A 24206-nucleotide genomic window follows, 5' to 3' on the forward strand; every position below is an offset into this window, starting at 1 on the left:
ACTTTGTAATTATGCCTGTTTTTTTAAAACGGTATTTCAGGGCAGACATGAATTAATCTGCTATGTTCTTTTGTCACCTAAAAGGTGATCAGCTTAGAAAAAAAGGGCTGAAGCAGAGAGCAGCTCATAACCATTTCTGCCCTTGGATTTGGCTACTTTGGATTTTTCAAGTTTCCAAGATCTTAGCTCTTTAGCTTTGTGGGCTGCCAGTGGTTGGATGTTCTACCAGAAAAGGTCCATTTCTTTTACTGTGAACCAACAGATTGTTTGAATTGATTGTTTCTGTCCCCAAAGTGGAACCTGTTGGTGTGCGTGTGCCCACGTGCGCATGGACAGACCCAGCATTTTTAACAGACTGTTTTAATTGTGGTAAAATACACATTACAGTCACATAGTTGTGCAACCAATTATCACCATCCGGCTCCAGAACTCTTTTCATTTCGCAAAACTGAAACTCGGTGCCTATTAAACACTAACTCCTCTCCAGTCCCTGGCAACCACCATTCTACCTTTGGTTGCTATGTATTTGACTGCTCTAGGCGCCTCACTTAAGTGGAATAATACAGTATTTATCTTTTTGCACCTGGTTTATTTCCCTTAGCAGAATGACTTCAAGGTTCATCCACGTTGTAGCCTGGGTCAGGGTTTCCTTCCTTTTTAAGGCTGAATAATATTTTTTGGTATGTACCCCATTGATCTGTTTATCCATCAGTGGACATTAAGGGTTGTTTCCAACTCTCGGCTATTGTGAATAATGCTGCTGTGAACGTGCATGTACAATTATTTCTTTGAAGTCTTGCTTCAGTTCTTCTGTGTGCATGCCCACAAGTGGGATTGCTGGATCACATGGTAATTCTATTTTTAATTCTTTTGAAGAGCCTTCGTAGTGTTTTCCATGGCTGTTTGCATCATTTTACAGTACTGCACGAGAATTTCTGTTTTTCTGCATCCTTACCAACACTTGTTATGTTCTGAGGCTTTTTTTTTTTTGAAAGCAGCCATCCTAATGGGTATGAGGTGATATTTCACTGTGGTTTTGGTGTGCATTTCCCTGATGATTAGTGGTATTGAGCATCTTGTCGTGTGCTTGGTTGGCCATCTGGATGTCATCTTTGGAGAAACGTCTAATTCAAGTCATTTAGCCATTTTTAAATTAGGTTACTTGATTTGTGCTGTTTCTTTTTAAATTTAGTTTTTTAATTAAAATCTTTTTATGGAAATGTAATGACATCAATACTGTATTAGTTTCAGGTGTATAGTGATTCAAAGTTTATATACATTATGGGATGATCACCATAAGTCCAGTCACCATACAAAGTTTTACAGTGTTATTGACTGTAGTCCCCATGGTGTACATTACATCCTCATGTCTTCTTTATTTTATAACTGAAAGATTGTACCTCTTAATCCCCTTCACCTATTTCATCCATCTCCCAACCCCCTCCCCTCTGGCAACCATCAGTTTGTTCTCCGTGTCTAGAAGTCTGTTTTGTTTTGTTTCGCTCTTTAGTTTCTACATAGAAGTGAAATCATACAGTATCTGTCTTTCTGTGTCTAATTTTACTTAGCATGATACCCTCTAGTCTATCTTTGTTTTCATGAAGGGCAAGATTTCATTCTTTTTTATGGTGGAATAATATTCCATTGTGCACATATACCACATTTTCTTTACCCATTTATCCATTGATGGATACTTAGATTCCTTCCATATGTTGGCCATTGTAAGTAATGTTACAATGAACATGGCAGTGTGTGTATCTTTTCAAATTAGTGTTTTCACTTTCCTTGGATAAATACTCAGAAGTGCAATTGCTGGATCATATGGTACTTCTATTTTTAATTTTTGAAGGAACCTCCATATTGTTTTCCACAGTGGCTGCACCAATTTCCATTCCCGTTAACAGTGCACAAGGGTTCCCTTTGCTGCATCCCTGCCAGCACTTGTTTCTTGGCTTTTTGATAATATTCACTGCGACAGGTGTGAGGTAATATCTCACTGTGGTCCTGATTTGCATTTTCTTCATGATCAGTGATGTTGAATGTCTTTTCACATTCCTGTTGGCAATCTGTATGTCTATTCAGGTCTTCTGCCCATTTTTAATCAGATTATTTGTTCACTTGATATTGAGTTGTATGAGTTTTTTTTTTTTTTAATATTTTTTGGATGTTAACCCCCATGTGATATATCATTTGCAAATCTTCTCCCATTTAGTAGGTTGCTTTTTCAATTTTTTTTAAATGTTTATCTCTGAGAGAAAGAGAGAGAGAGACAGACAGACAGATAGAGCACAAGTGGGGTGGAACAGAGAAAGGGAGATACAGAATCCCAAGCAGGCTCCAGGCTCTGAGCTCTCAGCACAGAGCCAAACACGGGCGTGAAGGGCTCAAACTCGTGAACTGCGAGATCATGACCTGAGCCGAAGTTGGACATTTAACCGACTGAGCCACCCAGGCACCCCTAGTAGGTTACCTTTTCATTTTGTTGATGTTTCCTTTGCTGTGCAAAAGCTTTTTACTTTGATGTAGCTCCATTTGTTTATTTTTGCTTTTGTTATCCTTGTCTGGGGAGACAGAACCAAAAAAATATTCCTGAGACCGGTGTCAGAAAGCTTACCGCCCAAGTTTTTATCTAGGAATTTTATGGTTTGGTTCTTGCATTTAGATCTTTAAGACATTTTAAGTTTGTTTTTGTATATGGTGTGATTTTTTTGGTTGTTAAGTTGTGGGAGTTCTTTGTATATTCTAGATATTAACCTCTCATCAGTAATATGATTTACAAATATTTTCTTCTTGAAGTTTTATAGTTTCTGCCCTTGCACTTAGATATTTAATGCATTTTTGAGTTAATTTTTATACATGGTGTAAGGTAGGGGTCCAACTTCATTTTTTTGCATGTGGGTATTGAGCTTTCCCAGCGTTATTTGCTGAAAGGCTGTCCTTTTTCCATGGAATAGTCTTGGCATCTTTGTGGAAAATCATATGACCATATATGTTAGGGCTTATTTCTGGGCTCTCTGTTCTATTCCAGTGTTCTATATGTCTGTGTTTATACAGGCACCACACTGTTTTGATTAGTTTAGCTTTGTGATAGGTTTTGATATAAGAAAATCTGAGACCTCCAAGTTTTTCAAGATCATTTTGGCTTTTCAAGGTCCCTTAAAATTTGGGGTCCCGAAGTATGAATTCCAGGATGGATGTTTTTATGTTTGCAAAGAATGTCATGACAATGTCATGTCAATGTGATAGAGATTGTACTGAATCTGTAGATCATTTTGAGTGGTACAAACATCTTAACCGTATTAAGTCTTCTAATCCATGAACATGGGCTATGGAAAGATCCAGCTTTTAACCTTTTCATTTATTCTCCTTGTTTCTTTGCTATCATCCCCTTCTGTACATCAAAGTGACAATTCTAGAATAGTGATGACAAAATAGCAGTGACAACCCCCGTCCCAAGGCCCCAGGTTGCTAAAACAACTCTCAAGAATGTGGCCATGGAACTAAGCACTGAACAGCAGCTTACAACTTTATCTGTGGGCCTGTTGCTTAGAAATTCTGACTACTAGAACTTGCTTACGATGCTTGCCACTCTGAACTCGGGTTTACTGAAAATCAGAATGCTAAACGTCACACTGAAATGTAAAAAAACCACATAAAGGCCAGGTAAGACAGATGGCCTCTCTGCTTTTCCCATCACTTACCATATTCCTTCTTGTTCTGAATGATTTACTTTGCAGGTATGTCTTCACTGGGATTTATATTTTTGAAGCTTTGATAAAAATATTGGCAAGAGGTTTTGTTCTGGATGAGTTTTCTTTTCTTCGAGATCCATGGAACTGGCTGGACTCCATTGTCATTGCAACAGCGTAAGAATGTCAGAGATGTTTACTGAGGAGACTTGGGGTGGGAAAGAAGCTCCTTGGCTTCCACCAGGGGTCTCTGTGGGTCCATGTGAGTAGCTAAGCATGTCCTAATAATGCCTAGAGCTCTGAGTGCAGCGTGGGTTGGCCCTGAACAGCATCATGCAGCCAATTGGCCAGAGGCCTCCACACGTGAATCCATTTCTAGGCCACATTCATGCTCTCCTTCCTCCAGCCATTCACTCCCCAAACAGTGGCCTGTGATGGGCCAAGTTCTGTGCAAGATACAAGGGTTGTGATAATGAAAACAAAACAAAACAAACAGACATGGTTCTCACCCTCTTGAAGCTCACAGTCCAGATGGGAAGAGAGAAAATTAACAACCATTGCAATCTGGTAGGGTGAGTGCTGGGACAGGAGCTGGGCATGTATCGGGCTGTCGGAACGTGTAGGAGGAACCACGGAATCTGGAAAATCTTTGGCTACTGCAAGCTGTCAAGGAGTTTTCCTCATTTTCCTCTAGAAGTTTTCTAGATCTGGCCCTTATGTTTAAGTCCATGGCCCCTTTTGAGTTAATTATTGTGTGTATATTGTATATGACATGAGGTGAGGATTGAAGTTCTTCCCGGAGGAAAGGGCATCAGTTTGGCATCTGAATGATGACACAGGGTCGGCAAAATGAAGAACAAGAAAAGCAACGGCCCATCACTGGCACAATAATAGTAACCTAACATTACTTAATTTGTGCCAGCCATCGTCTTAAGCACTTTGCTTATGCTTTCCTGTTTAGTATTTGCAAAAGCCCTTTGAGGTAGATGCTATTAATTCCCAAGTTTGACATTTGAAATTCAACGGTTGGGTGATCTTGGCTATTGAAAGGTGGCGTAGTGCAGTGGTGAGAGCTCAAGAGTCAGATTGCCTGGGTTCCTTCTGGGCTTGGCCACGTAGTGAGACCTTACGTAAATGCACTGGGCCTGGAACCCGGTAGTCAGTCAATACATGTTTTGATTGATTTCTCTTATCGATAGCTGTAGCCGCAACTGCACGGACTATTCCAAGGGATCTTAATCTATGTCCAAATATAAAAATTAGCCGAGAACAGCCTCCCGTGCAATCTGTGGCCCCCAGCTATGGAGAATGATACTACAGACCCCGAGATGAAGGTGGGGCCAAGAAGGTGAGGCCCCAGATTTCACCTTGGTGGACAGAGAGCTGAGGCCACGTTTATTTGTGGCCCGCGTGGAGATACACAGCGCAGCTGCAGGACTGAGTAGGCCCAGGCTTTTCCTGTGCTTTGTCTTCTAGGTTTGTATCATACTCACCAAGTATCAGGGCCAGTGGCATCAGTCTGTCGTCCCTACGTACCTTTCGGGTGTTCAGAGCTTTGAAAGCAATTTCGGTGGTTTCAGGTAAGTCAGTCTGACTTTCAGCATTGCCTTTTAGTGGGAGGAATGTTCTTGTACGTTAAACGTTTCCCAAGATGACGTATAAACCAAAACCAAACAAATTCTGCTTTCTTCATTTGTTTGATCATTCAACAAATGTGTCTTTGAGCACCTCATATGTCTAGACACTGTGCTAACTACTTGGGGTATATCAGTGAGTGAACACACAGAGGTCCCTGCCCTCAGGGAGTCTACATTCTGAGTGGGAGTAGGGAGACAGATACTGAGCAATAACTATAATAAATAGGTAATTACCTGCCCTGTTAGAAAGTGCTATGTGCCTTGGAAAAATAAAAAGGAAAAGTAAACAACAGGAGGGCTACTGGAAGCCATGGGTTCAGGGAAACAGGATGCGGTTTTCAATAAAGTGATCAGGATAGGTGTCATTGGGGAGGGCATGGGAGGGCACGGGAATGGATTTGAAGGCAGTGAGAGAGAGTCCCACAAGCGGGTGTATGGGAAGGAGTGTCCTGAGCACAGGCAAGAGCTAGGAGTGCTGAGACTGAGGAATAGAAAGGATACAGATGCGCCGAGCAGACAGAGTGAGGGGCCAGGTGGTGGAGGTGGACCACCCTAGTGAAGGCGGGAGGTATGTAAGCACTAGGAGGACTTGGGCTTTGCTGTGAGATAAATGGGAGAGCTTTGGGCAGAGGAGTCACATGACCTGACAAGGCTTTGGTTTTGCTTTGTTTTTATGCAAGTTGGCCAACACACCATGATACGTTCATTTCAGGTGCACGATATAGTGATTCAACAGCTCTATAAACTATGCTGAGCTCATCGCAAGCGTAGCTACGATCTGTCGCCATACAGCACTCTTACAATACCATTGACTATATTCCTTATTCTTTTCTTTAAATGTTTATTTATTTTGAGAGGGAGAGAGAGTGCAAGCAGGGGAGGGGCAGAGAGAGAGAGAGAGAATCCCAAGCAGACTCTCCACTGCCAAGGGAGAGCCTAACACGGGGCTCGATCTTATGAACCGTGAGACCATGACCTGAGCCAAAATCAAAAGCTGGATGCTCAACCAACTCAGCCACCCAGGGGCTCCTCTATTCCCTATTTTGTGCCTTTCTTCTGCACGGATTACTCATTACAAAACTGGAAGCCTGTACCTCCCACTCCCCTTCTTCTGCCCATCCTCCTTCTTCCCCCTCTCTGGCAACCACCAGTCGATTCTCTGTATCTATGAGTTTCTATTTTGTTTTGTTTGTTCATTTATTTTGTTTTTGAGATTCCACATGTCAGTGAAATCATGCGGTCTTTGCCTCTCTCCATCTGACTTATTTCACTGAGCGTCTAGGTCTATCCGTGTTGTTGCAAATGGCACACTCTTGTTCTTTTTTATGGCTGAGTAATATTCCTGTGTGTGTGTGTGTGTGTGTGTGTGTGTGTGTGTGTGTATTTACATTTACCACGTCTTATTTATCCATTCATCTAATCTGACAGGTTTTAAATGGACTGCTCTGGCTGTTACATGGAGAATAGAGCGAAGGGAAGGAAAGGCAGAAGCAGGGAAATCAGATAGGAGACATGGTGGTCGCCATGGAAATGTGTCACTCAGATCTGCTGCGGGCAGCATAGCTGAATAATGATCCCAGCTGCCACGTCTCTGGATTCACCACTGCATCCGTTTCCATGCCAAGATCATGCTTTCCCTGCATGTCAGGGGGCCTAGTGCAGGCCCATTGCTGAAGGACATGGGCCCCCTCTAGTGGGAGACGTTAGTTCAGGGGCTCCTCAGCAGCCAGGTTGCGACTCTCTCGCAGTGGCTCTTCTTGTCCACTCCTGCTTCCTTCCCACTCTCCTTTCCCAGCTGTCAGCGCTGTGTCACGGCCCGAGGCTCTCCCTGCCAGCTGTGCTCTCTTCCCCTTTTTCTTCACGGGCATGTCACCCAACACATCCCATGCAGTTCTCATTCCAGAGTGTCTGCTTCTCAGAGAACTCAAACAGAGGCACAAGAGGCCACTGTCATAATCCAAGAGGAGAGACGGTTGTGCTCTAGGATCAGGTGGTGTGGAGGAGTGAGTCAAGGTTCTTGGCCCAGGTGACTGGCCAGATGGAGTCATCATTAACTGTAAACCCTCTTCACTAAAAAATTTTCCCTCTCTGCAGTCCTTCCCTTGCCCCTTCTTCTTCCCTTCCCTTCTAGTCTCTTCTATCAATGCTTAGCTCCCCCACCAAAACGCTAGGCAATTTGGATCCTTTTAAAAAGAGGGAGTGGGTTGGTTATTTTTTGAAACCTCAGAAAAACAGCTGCGTAATGGTAAACTGGCAGTCAAGGACACTTTATGTAGGATTTGCCCCTCTCCTTCTTTTCTTCCTCTTTTGCAAGGTCAGCCTTGGTTTCCCAAGTTAAGTGAGCGGCTCAGTGCCTTGTGTTTCCTATAGGTAAAATATACATCAGGCAGTCACTTAGCAGCTGTAGAGTTTCCTTCTTCATCTCTAAACGGGTGACCATAGTCTGTGTTTTGACCCATGAAACACATGAGATCCCTGGATACTTTCTGGAAGTAAGGGCATGAGGTATGATCCTTTAAGGAACTTTGTAAAAATTATTCAGGCGTCCCAGCCATCTTTCAGCCAAATCTTCTTGCTTGGGAGAAGACTCAAACGTGTTGTTATAGATGCGAGTCGGGCTTCGGTAAGGTTGAAGCGTCCACTTGTTTGGCTGCCGCTGGGGACACAGTGAATGTCCCAGCTTGGCCTGAAGCCTCCTCCTTATGCGGCACTGCACTTTGTGGGAAAGTCATTTGCTGCCGCTTTGGCCTCCTGTTAGGTGCCACTTTCCGTTCTCAAGTCTACCCGTCGTGGTTTACACTGATCACTGGAAACGTTGTCACTTTGTGCCATCCCACACACTGTAAGTCCTGTCTGGTTTTTATCTCTCCACCTGTGCTGACAGCGGGGCCCCTGGCTCAGTCATGTGCTGGGGCTGACTTGTTCTGGCTCCGCAGCAGGAGAACGTGCCCATCCTTTTCCAGCTCTGCATCCGGGGACGTCGTGCTGTTTAGCCTGAAACCAGCTGGATGGGAGGGCTGTACGGAGGGAGAAGAGGGATCTGCTGCGCAATTCTGCAAACAAGGAAGGCTGTAAATGCTACAGATGGGAATTTCCCTGCACATACACCCCCTCTCCCCTCCCCAGAAAGCTGATTTTAAACATTTGCCGTCCTACCAAGGATGGTGTCCTTATTTTGAAACTTGGCAGCCTATAGAGTGCCGTGGACACAGTAGGTGTTTAGTAAATATTTCTTGAATTAAAAAAACCCCTATTAGAAGTAGTGATCCGAGTTCCCCCCGCCCTAGAATATTCTCATTATCTGAGTCCAGAAAGAGCTCCTCCTTCTAGCTCCCTGCCCCCTGATTTAGCGAGGTCTCATGGCACCTTGCAGAGCTTGTGGTTGGTAGTGACCACTGAACGTTAAATACAGCTCTGTGTCCTCCTCTCGGGTGGCCTCACTGTGGCCTTAATGCTGCACGGGACCCCCAGCTGTGCGTTGTCTGCACAACTGTAACCAAGTTGCCTATATGGGATGTTTCTGTTCGGTCTTCTAACTCGCCCTGCGGAGCAACCCCGTCACAGACACAGGGCGGGAGGAAGAGGCTGAGCCCTCGACTGGCGCCCACCCAATGGCACGTAACTGCTCTGGCAGAGTTAGAACCAGAACCCGGGGCAGCAGAATCCTGGGCCAGGCTAGTTTACAGTCCCAGCCTGCAGTCGGGTGACACCCGAGGCCTTGGACATTCGCTCCACGCCCTTTGCCTGTGTCTGCTGTAGACGTGAGTGGGGGCTTCTTCCCACCCTGGTCCTTTTCCTCCCCAGGTCTGAAGGTCATCGTTGGGGCCTTGCTGCGCTCTGTGAAGAAGCTTGTTGACGTGATGATCCTGACCCTCTTTTGCCTCAGCATCTTCGCCCTGGTAGGTCAGCAGCTCTTTAAGGAAAATCTGAACCAGAGATGTGTCAGGAAGGACTGTAAGGATATGGATAACCTTGACGGTAAATATTCTGCCTTCCACACCTTGGTCCGTGCATGGCTAACTTTTATTCTCACCATTCATGCTATCTACAGATCTACGTTCCAGAGTCTTAGAAGGGAGGATGATTTCATCCTTCCAGGGGTCTCACGTGGGCAGATGCGCTTCTTAGAGAACTGCCTCATTCTTCGGGTTTCCGTGGAGAAGGCAAAGCCTGAAGCCATATCCCTACAAGTGGTGTCAGCTCCCATCCCTTCCCCTGTGGATCTGTCCACTCTGTGTCATGTTTTGCTTTTTTTTTTTTTTTAATTTGAGAAAGAGAGAGGGAGGGAGAAGGAGAGGGAGATGGAGGGAGAGAGAGAGAGAGAGAGAGAGACTGAGCGTGAGCAGGGGAGGGTAGAGAGAGGAGACACAGAATCTGGAGCAGGCTCCAGGCTCTGAGCTGTCTGCACAGAGACCACTGTGGGGCTTGAACTCACAAACCATGAGACCAAGAGCTGAGCCAAAGTCAGACACTCAACCGACTAAGCCACCCAGGAGCCCCGATATCACTTCTTTTTCTGCTGCACCCTCTCCACACTGAGGTCGACCCTCCAGCAATTTCCCATGTCCTGGATCTCACATGGCTACCCCGTTTCCATGTCTGTCTTGGTTTATTTAACTTCTCGTGGGTTGCGTCTGTGTCCAGCTTCCCCCAGGGCCTGGTCTCTGGTTCAGTTTTATGCACTGAGAGGCCAGGGGGGCATGGTGGTGTCCCTGCTTCCTCCTCGTCCTTCTTCCTTCTTCCTTTCCTTCCTTTTCTCTTGCTCCTTCCTGAGGGCTTACTGTCTGCTTCTTCTCTGGCTGCCCACTTCGATCATTTTAGAGGATTCCAAACCATTGGTTTCAAGCAAACCTGGCACATTGGCTGTTGTCTTTCCTTTCAGGTTTTGCTTTTAAATCTGAATTTATGATTCTTTCCTTTTCAGACCATTGCTTTGAAAAGAAAGATTCCACTGAATTCAGAATATGTGGCAGCTGGATGGGTGAAAGGTAAGAGGTTCACACTCTCCTTTTTTCTCCCAAGCAGATCACTTGTGTACCTTTTGGGGTGCTGTTGCAAACGGTCTTCATCTAATGACTCGTGGAGGCAGTGATGGCAGTTGACAAACAGTCCCGATTATTGCACGCATCTACGCAAGTTTCGACATGCATTATTAAGTTATTAACAACTCACCATTGTAATTAATAAAAATAAAATCAATTATTTTTAAAATTAGTAATAAAACAATAAACTTACTGTAATTGCTACGATATTCATTTAAACATGAATTTAATATAATTCAATTAATTTCATATAGTTTAAAAATAAAAAAATAATGTAACATAATTTTAAAAATTAATATAATAATTATTTCCAAGTGTTTACAGCAGCTTCCCTTCCTCCCCAAAGTTAGGTTGAATTAGTAGCTGAAGAAACCTACTGAGAATGTAGTATTTTGACTTTATGGAGTGAGTATTCAGGACTTTCAAAGGTTAGGAAGAAGGTTATGACTGAGAACCTCATGGAATCCTTATTTTCTGTTCAATGGCATGGTCCTGATGCAAGGCTATCTGAACGTCTTTCTCAGGTGCTCACGTGTTGATCACCAAAGCCTCTAATTTCATACACGGTTTTATGTGTGTTCACAGGCCGCTCGTAGCTCTCTGGCCCTTTGGGGATACCCTTCTTTCTTCCAGGGCCTCGGTGCTCTCTTGTGGTGAGAAATTCAATTCCGGGTGATTTAATGAGCATATTTCAACGTTTATTTATTTTTGAGACAGAGAGAGACAAAGCATGAATGGGGGAGGGTCAGAGAGAGAGGGAGACACAGAATCTGAAACAGGCTGCAGGCTCTGAATGGTCAGCACAGAGCCCGATGCGGGGCTCGAACTCACAGGCCGTGAAATCATGACCTGAGCTGAAGTCGGACGCCCAACCAACCAAGCCACCCAGGCGCCCCTAATGAGCATATTTCAAATTAAGATAATACGCAAATCCTTCTCATAAAATAGGCTAAATTTGCGCCCCAGTAACAGATAAGTATCAAAGGCCAGCAGCATGCCAAGCTCTGTGCTAAGCCCAAAGACTGCAAGTGCGAACCAGGGAGCATATTCCTCTGGAAGCTGGCCTCTCGCAGGAACGAGAGAAAATGTGTTTGACTCTTTGAAAGTATGATGAGTGTTTTAAGAGAGATGTGTAGATACTGAGAGAAATAACAGGGGATATAACCCTGTCTATAACATGAGAGAAGCATCCTGCAATACCACGTGGGACTGTCACAGGTTCAGACTCAGCCAAGCCCACAAGACGCCATAGGCTTTAATCTAATACAAAGTTTATTGAGCTTTCTGAAAGGATCCCCGGCAGGACACTGCACCCACAGTGCTTTCGTTTAATGAGGAGACAGACACTGTAACGTACAGTGCTTCCTTGACCCCACGCAGGGCAGGTACAGTTACTATGGGCAAAATCCAAGGGGGGTTGGGCCACCTGGACACACAGATACCGCAGCCTTGGCTTCTAAATGGTCTTTATTGTGTCTTCGTCTCTCTAAGCTTGTATGCCGGTCTTAGTTCTCTAGTCTAGGTGTAGTCTCAAAGCTCAGGCGTTGTGTTTTTTTTTTATTTTGTTTTTTAAGGTTTATTCATTTCTCAGAGACAGACAGAGCGTGAGCAGGGAAGGGGCAGAGGGAGAGGGTGACACAGAATCTGAAACAGGCTCCAGGCTCTGAGCTGTCAGCACAGAACCCAATCGGGGCTTGAACCCATGGACCACGAGATCGTGACCTGAGCCGAAGTCGGACGCCCAACCGACTGAGCCACCCAGGTGCCCCAGGTGTTTGATAGACCAACTCTTAGTACATGATCTTCTGCATTGATCATAGCACAGTAGTTTCCAAGGAGATGGCAGGTCTCAGGTCACCTTCCTAGGCAGGTCTCCTTCTGCCCAGGGCCCAGGCCTGGTCTTCAGCCTTTCCTCGCTGCCTCGTGCCCTGAAGACCATCCGGCTGGTTCTGAAGCATGAGTAGGAGGTTCTGGTAGGTGAGGAGATAGTGTGAACAAGTCCATTCAGTAGAAAAGTAACAGGGAAGGCTCTGCGCCTGAGGGCAAGTGGTCAGGGGGAGTAAGAAGAAACCCAGCAGCTTGTTGGGCAGAGGGGCAGGAGACGGGAACTAACTCTGCAGGGTCTGGTAGCCCGTCAGTGCCTAGGGTTTTTACTTTGATCACAAAGGAAACAAGACCTGACCAGGTTAGGGGTTTATAAAGGTCCCTGTGGCTGCTACATGGAGAATGGATGCATGGAGTAGATGAGGCAGCCACTTAGGAGACTACGTTGATACAGGTGAGAGTCACGAAGCAGTGCGGTAGAGATGATGAGAAATGGATGGATGAGTTCCAAAGGCATTTAGGAGACAGAAAGAGCAAGATTTGTGAATTGAACAGTAGGGTTTCGCTGAGGTCTGAGAAAGGGGCACAATGGATGTCTTCCTTCTGAGTCACCCTAACGCCAAGTCTACCCCTCACCGAGTCCTATTCTGCCCACCAAGCAAACTCCCAATCAATTTGTCAGGACCTCTGATTAAATGTGACTGAACAGCCCAGGCTTACCAGGTATCTGAAGAAAGCCTTTGGCATAAAGGGGCCGACATAAAGAAATGGGAAAAATGATCATTGTCATAGTTCAGGCAGCTATAATAAAATACAGTAGACGGAGTGACTTATCGACAACAGGAATTTATTTCTCACAGCTCTGGAGGCTGGAAGTTCAAGATGAGGGCACCAGCTTGGTTGGGTTCTAGTGGGGGTCTCTTCCAGATTGTAGGTGGCAGTCTTCTCTGCTGTGTCCTTGCATGGCAGAAAGGGGGTGAGAGAGCTCTCTGGGGTCTCTTTTATGAGGGTACAAATCCCATCATGAGGGTTCCACTCTCCTGCTCTAATCACCACCCACAGGCCCCACCTCCAAACAGTATCCCACTGAAGATAACAACTGCAAGGTACAAATTTCAGGAGGACCCAAACATTCAGGCCATAAGAGCTGCGGACAAAACAACAGTTTAGAGAGAACCAACAAGGACTTTTAAAACCTCAAATAGGGTCCTCAGTGAAATTAAAAGAGCTATTATATACATAAAAACAAAAATAGCTCATTATGAAAAAGGAACAGGGCTGTCTGGGTGGCTCAGTCGGTTGAGCGTCCGACTTCGGCTCAGGTCATGATCTCCAGTTTGTGAGTTCAGCCCCGCGTCGGGCTCTGTGCTGACAGCTCGGAGCCTGGAGCCTGCTTCACATTCTGTGTCTCCCTCTCTCTCTGCCCCTCCCCCAGTCAATGCTCTGTCTCTCTCTGTCTCAAAAATAAATATAAACATTAAAAATTTTAAATATTATTTATGTAATTGTTAAATTATTATTTATTTTATTATTATATTAAAATTTTTAATATAAACATTAAAAAAAGGAACAGTGAACACAAGGTTTTTTTGTAACATGATTCCAAAAACTCAATAATAGAATTAAAAGATTAAGTTGAGGAGGGGCACCTGGGTGGCTTAGTCGGTTAAGCGTCCAACTTTGGCTCAGGTCATGATTCCATGGTTTGTGAGTTCGAGCCCTACACTGGGTTCTCTGCTCTCAGCACAGAGCCCAATTCAGATCCTCTGTATCTTTGTGCCCCTCCCCCATCTGTGCGCACGTGTGCACGCGCGCGCTCTCTCTCTCTCTCTCTAAAATAAATACATTAAAAAAAATTTTTTTTAAAGATTAAGTTGAGGAAATACTCCCCAGAAAGTAGCAACAACAGAGACAGAAAATATGAGAATAAGTATCAATCCAGAAATTCCAACTTTCGACTAAATAGAAATTTCTGAAACAGAGTACAGAAAAAACAAAAGGGAGAAAATTAGCAATGCAACAATACAAAGAATTTTCCTCAGCTTGAGGATGCACGTCTCTCTGTCCCTCCGTGTCCCATAAAGTGCCCAACACCGTGAATGAAGAAAGGCCATGCCAAGGGCGTTATTGTGGCATTTCAGAACCTTTAGGAGTCAAGATCTTAAAATAAAGAGAAAAAGGTTACCCACAAAGGAACAAAAATCAAAATGACATCAGAATTCTCAACAGCGACACAGGATAACCACTGCACAATGCCTTCATATTTCTAAGGAAAAATTATTTTCAAACCAGAATTCTACTTCTGACCAAACTATCAACTGTGAAGGCAGGATAAAAGTATACTCACATAGGCAAAGATCACCCAGTCTTCTTAAGAAGCCACTTGAGATTTGTTCCAGAAAAATGAAGAAATACAACTTGGAAAAAGCAGCACACAAGAGCCAACAAAAAATGGATCTGACTGGGGAGAGCCATCAACCAAGGCCGCGGTACTTTTCTGGAAAGAGGGATGTAAGTGGTGATGGAGTGGGATAGGATATTGGGGAGCTAACCCTCAGAGCAGCAACTTAATCACCAAGGACTAAAATTGAGAGATATCGGCATAAACATTATCTTTAGAGGTACGGACATAAACGAGTTGAAAGTTGTTGACTTTGGGGTATGTAAATGGTGGTTAAAGAGTGGTGATAAAGGTCTTAATTACAAGTCTTTGGGTACCACATGGCTTTTAAACTGTATGCATGTATTCCTTCGATCAAAATGCTGTACTTATCAAAAATGAAGAAAGTATGTACCCTTAGTATTATCTGATAGATGCACTTAGTGATGTGTGCTCTGATGACGTGGGCAAAGACCCATGTACACGATATCCACTGTTTGTAAAGTAAAACCCAAATGTTTGTGAGACCAAAAAGACTTAACAACCGAAGCATAAATCTTCACCATTAGCACAGCAGTTAAAAAAATCATCGTGCTGTAAGGCACGAAAAGAAATGAGATATTTCCCTGTATGGTCAGGTGGAAAGGCCTCCGTGCTATCTTGTTCCATGAAAAAAAACAAGGCGCAAGAGAGCGGTCAAAGAACGCTCCCATAAATGTATTGTAAAAGGTGTATACGGGTACATACGTGCTTCTCTTTGTAGAAAACTGGTGGAAAGTTATAGAAGTCACTGTTAAGCTGTTACTTCTAGGAAGTGGGACTGAGGGTCTGAGGAGAGAGGGAGATTTCATATCTATTACCACTAATTGTTCACTGTGTCCCCGCACTCCATTTTTAATGAAAAGAAAAAACCTGCTGATATGAACTTACTAATCAATCCAGTTGAAAAGAGCCAGTGAGTGCCCACAGTAAGGTGCGGGCTGGGAAGCTTGGCAGCTGGGGCACAGTCACTCGACAAAAGCTCTAGGGCTTTCCAATGGGAGCCGTGGTCCCCAGAAGAGCAGGTGCGTTGGCCAGGATGGGCGGGAGGCAGGAGCGAAGCTGGCCTGGAATGTAATTCCTCCTCTGTTCCTTTGTTTCCATCTAGTGCCTGTTCTGAACAGTTTCAGTGCAACCACACCAAAAGGAATCCCGACTATAATTATACCAATTTTGACAACTTTGGCTGGTCTTTTCTGTCCATGTTTCGGCTGATAACCCAAGATTCCTGGGAGAAGCTTTATCAACAGGTTATCTAATTACCCTCCCTCCCCCTCCCCCTCCGCTCCCTCTCCCCCCTCCCTCCCTCCCCCTCCATCACTCATCGACATTTCTGTCGTTTATTCATAACTTGCCATCCACTCCCCGCCATTGTCATCTGCTCTCCGTCCTCAGCAGTTGTACTGTTAGGTTCTACTTCAGCTATTCCGTTAGAAACGCCAAAAAAGTGCCTCCTTTTCCTAGAAATGCTGCCCCTCTCCAGATTCCCTGCAGCCTGCGGTTCTGCTACCCATGCTGGGGTTTTCAGGAAGCATTCCTTTCTCTCCTGCCTTTTCAATTCTAAAATGCAAATACCCTTGAGAAAGTCATCATAAAGTTCCGAGACCCACATGGGAGTTCAGGGCCGGCCTCTCCTCACTGATGGGCAGCAGGAGCCCCCCAGGAATGGGAGGCTATCCATGATGCTGCTGTGGGCGGCTCAGCCAACCGGTGCTGGGGGCGGGCCGCTTGCCACTGTGCTGTGTCTCCTTGAGGTGACGGTCACCTCCTGTGGAACAAGGCTTCAGACGCAAGCGTGTGCTGTGTCCTTTGCAGACCTTGCGTACCTCAGGGCTTTTCTCAGTCTTCTTCTTCGTGGTGGTCATCTTCCTGGGCTCCTTCTACCTGATTAACTTAACCCTGGCTGTTGTCACCATGGCTTACGAGGAGCAGAACAGAAACGTAGCTGCCGAGACCGAGGCCAAGGAGAAGATGTTCCAGGAAGCCCAGCGGCTGCTGAAGGAGGAAAAGGAGGTAGGGACACACAGCGTCAGACAGTGGGGTCTGCTTAGGGGGTGGACTGCAGAGGTCACGAAGCCTTGAGCCTTAGGCCGGGGCTCAGAGCCTTCTCTACTATGCTTTTTGGAGAATTTAAGCCCCTTGAAGACTGGCTCTGCTGCTGTTCTTACTGAGCTGTCCAGGCACAGAGCTCTCGAGAGCAGGAAATCCTCGGTCTTCTGAGACCCAGGCCTTGTACGACAGACCCCAAACCGGGGCTAGAGGATAAAATATACATCTATGTACATTAAGGCTGGGCTCCAGGCTTGTTTATGGGAACCCGGAGATGCTTGTATTCAGGGCCTTTGCTTGCCGAGGCTTGGGGAAAGTACAATGGTGTTCTAGACACAATAGCCGTGATTACCGCTCCCTTCTTGAAATTCCCGTCATATTTACAGGCCATTCTCATTGTTTCTTGGCGTCTTTACATTTTTCCAACTCTAAGACTTCAGGAACGTGTTTTGTTCTCTTTCTCGTCCTCCACGGAGATTTGTCAGAGGGAGGCCCCACCGTGCTTCATACCGGCATCATCAGGCACAGACACGATAGAGTGCCGTGCTACGGTTTAGCGATAGAGGCACGAAAGCATTAACCTTGCCTTTGAGGCTGCAGTCTCTGTGGATAAATAAACAGGATATGTCCTTCTGGTAAATAATAACAAAGCTAGCATATTCCCAGTCGGCGATGAGCAATCTAAGTGGGTGGACGCCTCCAGGAGGGAGGAGAGAACGCTCACGAAGGTCAGGTCATTTGCAGTGTTTTATGGGGAGGTATAATCTGTTTATTAATTGCTTTTGTTCACTTTCTAAGGCTCTCGTTGCCATGGGAATTGACAGAAGTTCGCTTAATTCCCTTGAGGCATCATCTTTTTCCCCAAAGAAGAGAAAGCTATTTGGTAGTAGGAAACGAAAGTCCTTTTTTTTGAGAGACTCTGGGAAAGACCAGCCTCCAGAATCAGATTCTGATGAAGATTCCACGAAAAAGGCAAGTCTCGGCCCAGGGATTGATGATCCTATAGCACCGTTAGGGGGACAGGTCAAGTTGTCAGCCTAATTGAAGGGATTCACTCATTCATTCAGTCATTCATCCATTTGCACATACTTTCCCACATCCATGCATGCATCTGTTCAACTACCCATCTCTTTACAAACATCTATTTGAAGTGTTGACAGGGTTTACCAGCCACGTGGCACTGGGGTAGGTACGAGGGCTCTGTGAGATGTCTGAAACAGACAACTAACGATGAAGACCCACGAACAAGGAGGCAGTTATTGTTTAGTATGACAGCTGACATGATGATCACATATGGGAGAACAGAGGAGAAGCCATGTCTTAGTAGGGGTTCCTGGCGAAGCAAACCCTGAGACGTTAAAGTGCAGGTAGATTATTTGGGAAGTGATCCCAAGAGGCACCAAGAGGAGTGAGAAGAAGGGTTACATGGAAGGTAAAGTGGCCAACTAAGGTTCGTCATGAAGCTGGTTACCACTGAAGGTACTTGGAGTTTAATCTCCGTGGAGTGAGGGCACTAGAGTATTTATACACCGACTTTGGTCCATCATTGGTTCCAGACTGCTGGATTCAGGTGACAGTCATTTTCCTGCATTTCTGACTTTGTGTTCATTAGGGCAGAGGGTGGTCAGGTCGCCAGAGAAAGCCCTCAGGGAGGACCCGGGGACATACAGATCCAGCCAACGGCAGCATCTATGACTTGGGGGGGTGGGGGGTGGGAGAAGAGCCATGGATCAGAAGAGTTCCCAGAGGAAAAAAGCATCCGTGCCCAAAGGATGAATTAATGTTTCATCCCTGGGTAAAAAGTGAATGGAGCACCACAGGTAGAGGGAGCGGCACACACAAAGGCCTGGAGGCAAAGGAGAGCGGGAGAATGTGACCTCGTAGAACACTTGTGAGTGTGTGTGTGCACGTGCATGTGTGTATGAGGCTGGAGACGGCCTGGCAAGAGGCTATAGCGGTAGGATGGGGTCATCACAAAAGGCCTCGAAACCAAGCTGAGGGGCTCACCCTTTACTCAGGGACCAAGGGCTAAGCAGTATTGAAAGCTGTTTGTTTGTTTTTTTAAATACTTATTTATTTTTGAGATAGAGAAAGAGACAGAATGCGAGCAGGAGAGGGGCAGAGAGAGAGGGAGACACAGAATCCAAAGCAGCTCCAGGCTCTGAGCCGACAGCAGAGAGCCTGGTACGATACGGGGCTTGAACTCATGAACCATGAGATCATGACCTGAGCCAAAGTTGGACACTCAACCGACTGAGCCCCCCGGGCGCCCGTGAAAGGTTTTAAACAAAAGAGTGACTTGACCAGGTCGACAGTTTTGAAATCCTAGATGCACTGAAGAGACCGGACCAGAGCAGGACGAGACTGGAGGGAACCAGTTGAGAAGCTGTGGCGGCAATCCAAGTAAGAGGAGACAGGGGCTTAAACTGTGGTGAGGGCAGGAGGATGAAGAGACAATAATGGTACAGTGATTTCCAGAAGAGAAAATTTGGCACTTGACTAGATAGATGCAGAGAGGGGGAAGATGCCAGGTTGACTGCTTGGGTAGCCAACTTGATGGACGGTAGTTTACCGAGACCGGAAAGGAGCTTGTCCTGGGGGAGGGAAGGATGGCGAGCTCAGTTTTGGGTGTGGCAAGCTTGAAATGCCTGTGGGGCATCCTAGCAGGGATATTTTGTAGGCCAAGTGGATATGAAGCTATGAGGGGTAGAGAAAAACCCTATCTTTATCAGTGTGGTGGGGGATGTTTGAACATGTTTTAATTGTGGAGAGAGAAATCGGAGGAGAGGAAAATGTTGAAGATACAGGTCAGGGAATAATGGCGAGAGCCACTTTTCTGAGATGGGAGGAAGAGGTGAAGTGGTCGCAAGGGAGGGTGCATGCCTGAGGGGAGGTGGGGAAAGGAGGTCGGGGGCCTTTACAGAAGTAGGTGGACAGACCTCATCCATTGCTGTGTGCATTTCTCTGATGGAGGGACAGGGACCCATCTTTCAGTTTAGAGGCTTCTCTAATGTCAGACCATAGCATATTGAAGAGCCTGCAAATATTTTTTAATATTTTGAAGGGTTTTTTTTCTCATTTCACAAAACAATAGACCAAGAGCAGACAGCTAATAAAAAGTGTCTTTTCCCTAAGCCAAAATAGGAAATAGCTATAGAAAGACTACAGGTTGCCTTTAAAATAGCTTATCACGGGGGCACCTGGGTGGCTCAGTCAGTTAAGCATCTGACTTCAACTCAGGTCATGATCTCACGGTTTGAACCCCGCATGGGGCTCCGTGCTGACAGCGTGAAGCCTGCTTGGGATTCTCTCTCTCTCCTCTCTCTGCCCCTCCCCAACTCATGCTTTCTCTCTCAAAATAAATGAATAAACTTAACTAAAATAAAATAGTTCCCTCTGGGGCCACGGTTGGTCAGAACTTTGGGGAAATAAGTCATCTAGGTAGCTGAAGATTTATGTACTGTCGTGTCCAGAGACCTTAGAATTGTAGGTAAGGCGAGAGTCGGGCCCCCAAGCACGGCCTGAGAGAATGCTTGAGGTTTAGGATATAGACTTTGTCATATTTATTTTGGCTGTTCTTTTTAGTTACTGACTGTTTCAAAATCCATTTAGGCAGCCATTCTAACCTGGCCCCGATCCACCCTTCTAAATGTATCTATCCCCCCACTCCTGCCCTGCCACTCAAAAACATTATTTCTAATTTTGACTTTTTATTGCTTTTGTGTCCTGAACCGTTTATTGCTCCTTCGTTTTCGTAAAATTTTGTTTGCTCTTTGTTGACAATGAATAAATCACAGAGAAAGAAACATTTCCGTAGTTAGGATCCGGGAAATTTGCATACATTGAAAAGTATGAATGCCACCCTGTATTTTAGTTATGAAATCTGAAACAGGAAAGCTGAACCTTCATCCTGCCGTGAGATGCAAGGGAGCAGAGCTATATAAGGTACTAAGTCTTTTCCAGGCATGTGGCGTTCAAACAGAGTAGCTTGTGACCTTTTGAGGAGGGGCAGTCCCTTCCCTTTGAAGGTCTACCGTGCCTTCCTTCTCTTACAGCCACACATCCTAGAGCAAACCAAACGGCTGTCCCAGAATCTGTCAGTGGATTTCTGTGATGAGCACGGGGACCCCTTCCAAAGGCAGAGGGCCCTGAGTGCCGTCAGCATCCTCACCATCACCATGCAGGGTAAGCTCTGCCCTCCTGGCCCCAGGGACAGCCCAACTGCAGTGACGTCCCTCCATTTTCCTTCTTTCCATCTCCCCCAGAAGCCCTCTGTAGCCCCTTCTGCTTCCTGCAGAGTGACTTCTTGCGCCTCTTTGGAGCATGGGAGCCAAGTGGCTTGCGGAAGCAGGCCCACCCTGAGTTGGCCCTTGGGTATTGGTGGGAACTGGCTAGCTTTGGCATTTAGGACCAAGAGTACAGACAAGACCCCCGCCCTTACCCACCCTGATCAGGCCAGGCAGTCACAGGGGGTCGCAGTGGCAATGACAGTGACCAAAGAAGAGACGACACAGAAGTTTCCAGAAGGTGACGGTTGTCATGGAAGTTAGAGTTAGGAATCTGGCATGCAAAGTGGAAGACCTGTGTAGGTAGGCTGGAATCATCTGACGGACCTCATCAACAGCAGGTAACCAGGACCCCCAACTGAGGGGTTGGTGTTCAAAGTCAGGACCCAAGTCCTTACAGGGACGGGGTCAGATTCGTCCTTAGCACTTTTGAGCCCTATTGCATCGCTTCATTTGGCTTGTATGAGTCCCTTGAAATGGTGCCAGGGAAATCGGAAATCAGGGGTACAGTGGCCTTGTGGCCTGAATTCAACCTGCTGATAGAGTACCTTTTGCTTCAAAACAAAAGATGCCCCTGCCTGAATACCTGGCCTTCCTCTGAGCCCTGGTAGCTCTGTGTGCCTCTGGTACAGCTGTCACCGTGGTCTGCCTTGAATGAACATAATTTGAGCTTATACCTTTCCCTCTCATGGGTTCACAGCCTGTGAGTGTTGACTTCCCCATCTGTATCTCTAACGGTGCGGCTCAGCTCCCAGATGCTCAACACAAGTATAAAGACTGGATGTGGGGCACCTGGGTGGCGCAGTCGGTTAAGCGTCCGACTTCAGCCAGGTCACGATCTCGCGGTCCGTGAGTTCGAGCCCCGCGTCGGGCTCTGGGCTGATGGCTCAGATGTTTCCCATTCTGTGTCTCCGTCTCTCTCTGCCCCTCCCCAGTTCATGCTCTGTCTCTCTCTGTCCCAAAAATAAAATAAAAAAAATAAAAAAAAAACGTTGAAAAAAAAAAAAAAAAGACTGGATGTACACGGCTATACCACAGGGAAGTTGTATACGGCAAACCTTTCTGGCTGTACCCGTCAGCGCCCCTCTTGGCTGATCGTGTTGTTCACGAGAGACCGTAGGGAAGAGGGGGGGAAGAGAGTGGAATGCACTCAGGCAAACGGCGGCCAGATGGATTCATAGCTAACTACTCAACTGCTCTCCCATTCTCCTTCTCCAGAGCAAGAGAAATCACAGGAGCCTTGCCTCCCGTGTGGGGGAAACGTGGCGTCCAGATACCTCGTGTGGAACTGCAGCCCCCAGTGGCTGTGCATTAAGAAGGCCCTGCGAGTCGTGATGACCGACCCCTTTACTGAGCTGGTCATCACCATCTGCATCGTAATCAACACTGTCTTCTTGGCCTTGGAGCATTACAAAATGGACCAGAGTTTTGAGTATATGTTGTATACAGGGAATTTGGTAACTTTAGGCTTTTTAAAATATCCAAATATTCCAAACTGTGACTTATAACTCTTTCAAAGTCTAAACATTTTGTAAGTGGCCTAACCTAGCCTAGGTCCCTGGTCCCCTTAAGTAGAGTCGAGGGCAAATGCAACTGTTAGAATTTTGTTTTTACTCGTTTGGTAATTTTCCACGGCCCCTGTGTTGGCCCTCTGGTATGCCAAGGCATCTCTTTAGCCATCCAGTGGTAAGCCAGAAGGCAGCAGACATCTTAAAAGGTCAGCTATTTGGCACGATCTTGGGGGCAAGAAAACCTTAATGATGTCCAGAGACCCTTGGTAATGTGTCTCATGGTCCCCAGTGATGCTGATGGCATCATTTGTCACAAAATAATGTGACTGCCATTACTAGTTATTATTCCCCCTGGAAAGGTGGGTCAGGGCGTGGAGGCTGTGGGAGGCTTGCTTTCCCAGGAGGGAAAGCTTATGCTTATGTGCAAAGCTTATGAAGTACAATGCTTATGAAGGTGGGGTGGGGCTCCCGACTTGAGCCTGCTTCAGTATGTTTCTCGTTAGATGTATCTAATCCAAGTTAAATTGGGAAAATTAAGGTAGGAGAGCAGACGTTTCATGAACTGCTCAATTTATTGTTCCCGGAGAAGGCATTTTTCCCGAGGATTAATTAGTCTCCTAAATATCAGAAATAGCAAATTACCCTCTGAACGTTCTATCCTAATTAGCTAATGAGTGAATAGGCTAAAAATCTTAACCAGAGTATGTAGCCATTTATTCTTTTTTTTAAAAAATTTATTTATTGTTTAATTTACATCCAAGTTAGTTAGCATATGGTGCAACAATGATTTCAGGAGTAGATTCCTTAATGCCCCTGACCCATTTAGCCCATCCCCCCTCCCACAACCCCTCCAGCAACCCTCTGTTTGTTCTCTATATTGAAGCATCTCTTATGTTTTGTCCCCCTCCTTGTTTTTATATTATTTTTGCTTCCCTTCCCTTATGCTCATCTTTTTTGTATCTTAAATTCCTCATATGAGTGAAGTCAGATGATATTTGTCTTTCTCTGACTAATTTCGCCTAGCATAATACCCGCTAGTTCCATCTACATAGTTGCAAATTGTAGCCATTTATTCTTAAAGTTTTATTTCATTTTTCCAACTTAAAAAAGTAATGCATGCTTTTTTTAAATTTTAAAACTAAGGAAAATTTTAAAAATGAGGGGAATACAAAGCAGAAACTTATTTCCTATGGTCCTGTTAGCAAAGATGATCATTTTTTAGCATGGCAGAGGATTTCTAGGCAATATGTACGTATGTGTTTTTTAATTAATTATTTTACGCTGATCGGAACCCGCTATGCCTATTGAATCAGAAGTTGGTTCACAGAGCTGCTTCCATGCATCAGGTTTAGGTAACTGTCACCCTCAGTTCCAGGGCCCCTCAGGAGGAGCAGGGATCCAGTGGGACCACAGTGCAGGACCAAGGAGGCTCTCCATACAGTCTGCATTTAAGTTTCTTTCCCCAAACTGCCCTTGGGTGGAAGTGCCCTTGTGGGTGTGTGTGGGTCAGATCAGATTTCATGCTGCTCGATGAGCCTAACACACATGGTCCCTTCTAATAGGCTGGTGTCTTCTGGGCTCTAGGCCAGCGTATTCACCTATCTCCTGCTGACGTATCCCAGACATGGGCTGACAGTGTTATTTCCCTTGGAGACAGAAAGCTGTGCCCAGGAGACCATTGGTTCCCGGCTCAACGGAGTCAGCAGAGCCATCCTTCATCACCTCCTGGTGGATGGAGTTATTAGATTA

At 45.7% G+C, this 24206-nt stretch overlaps 1 protein-coding gene across 1 annotated transcript in view; it reads left to right on the plus strand.

Annotated features, from left to right (window-relative positions):
• The window catches only part of SCN11A (sodium voltage-gated channel alpha subunit 11), a 94875-nt gene that overhangs the window by 18602 nt on the left and 52067 nt on the right, over nt 1–24206 (plus strand). The window contains exons 5-13 of the mRNA XM_042955574.1: nt 3738–3866; nt 5166–5269; nt 9131–9304; nt 10251–10314; nt 15720–15861; nt 16427–16624; nt 17459–17632; nt 20716–20845; nt 22165–22403. Coding sequence (XP_042811508.1) covers nt 3738–3866; nt 5166–5269; nt 9131–9304; nt 10251–10314; nt 15720–15861; nt 16427–16624; nt 17459–17632; nt 20716–20845; nt 22165–22403 — 1354 coding nt within the window. The remainder of the gene's footprint in view (nt 1–3737; nt 3867–5165; nt 5270–9130; nt 9305–10250; nt 10315–15719; nt 15862–16426; nt 16625–17458; nt 17633–20715; nt 20846–22164; nt 22404–24206) is intronic.

The sequence above is a fragment of the Panthera leo genome, chromosome C2 (assembly GCF_018350215.1).
Source record: "Panthera leo isolate Ple1 chromosome C2, P.leo_Ple1_pat1.1, whole genome shotgun sequence".
Lineage (NCBI taxonomy): Eukaryota > Metazoa > Chordata > Mammalia > Carnivora > Felidae > Panthera > Panthera leo.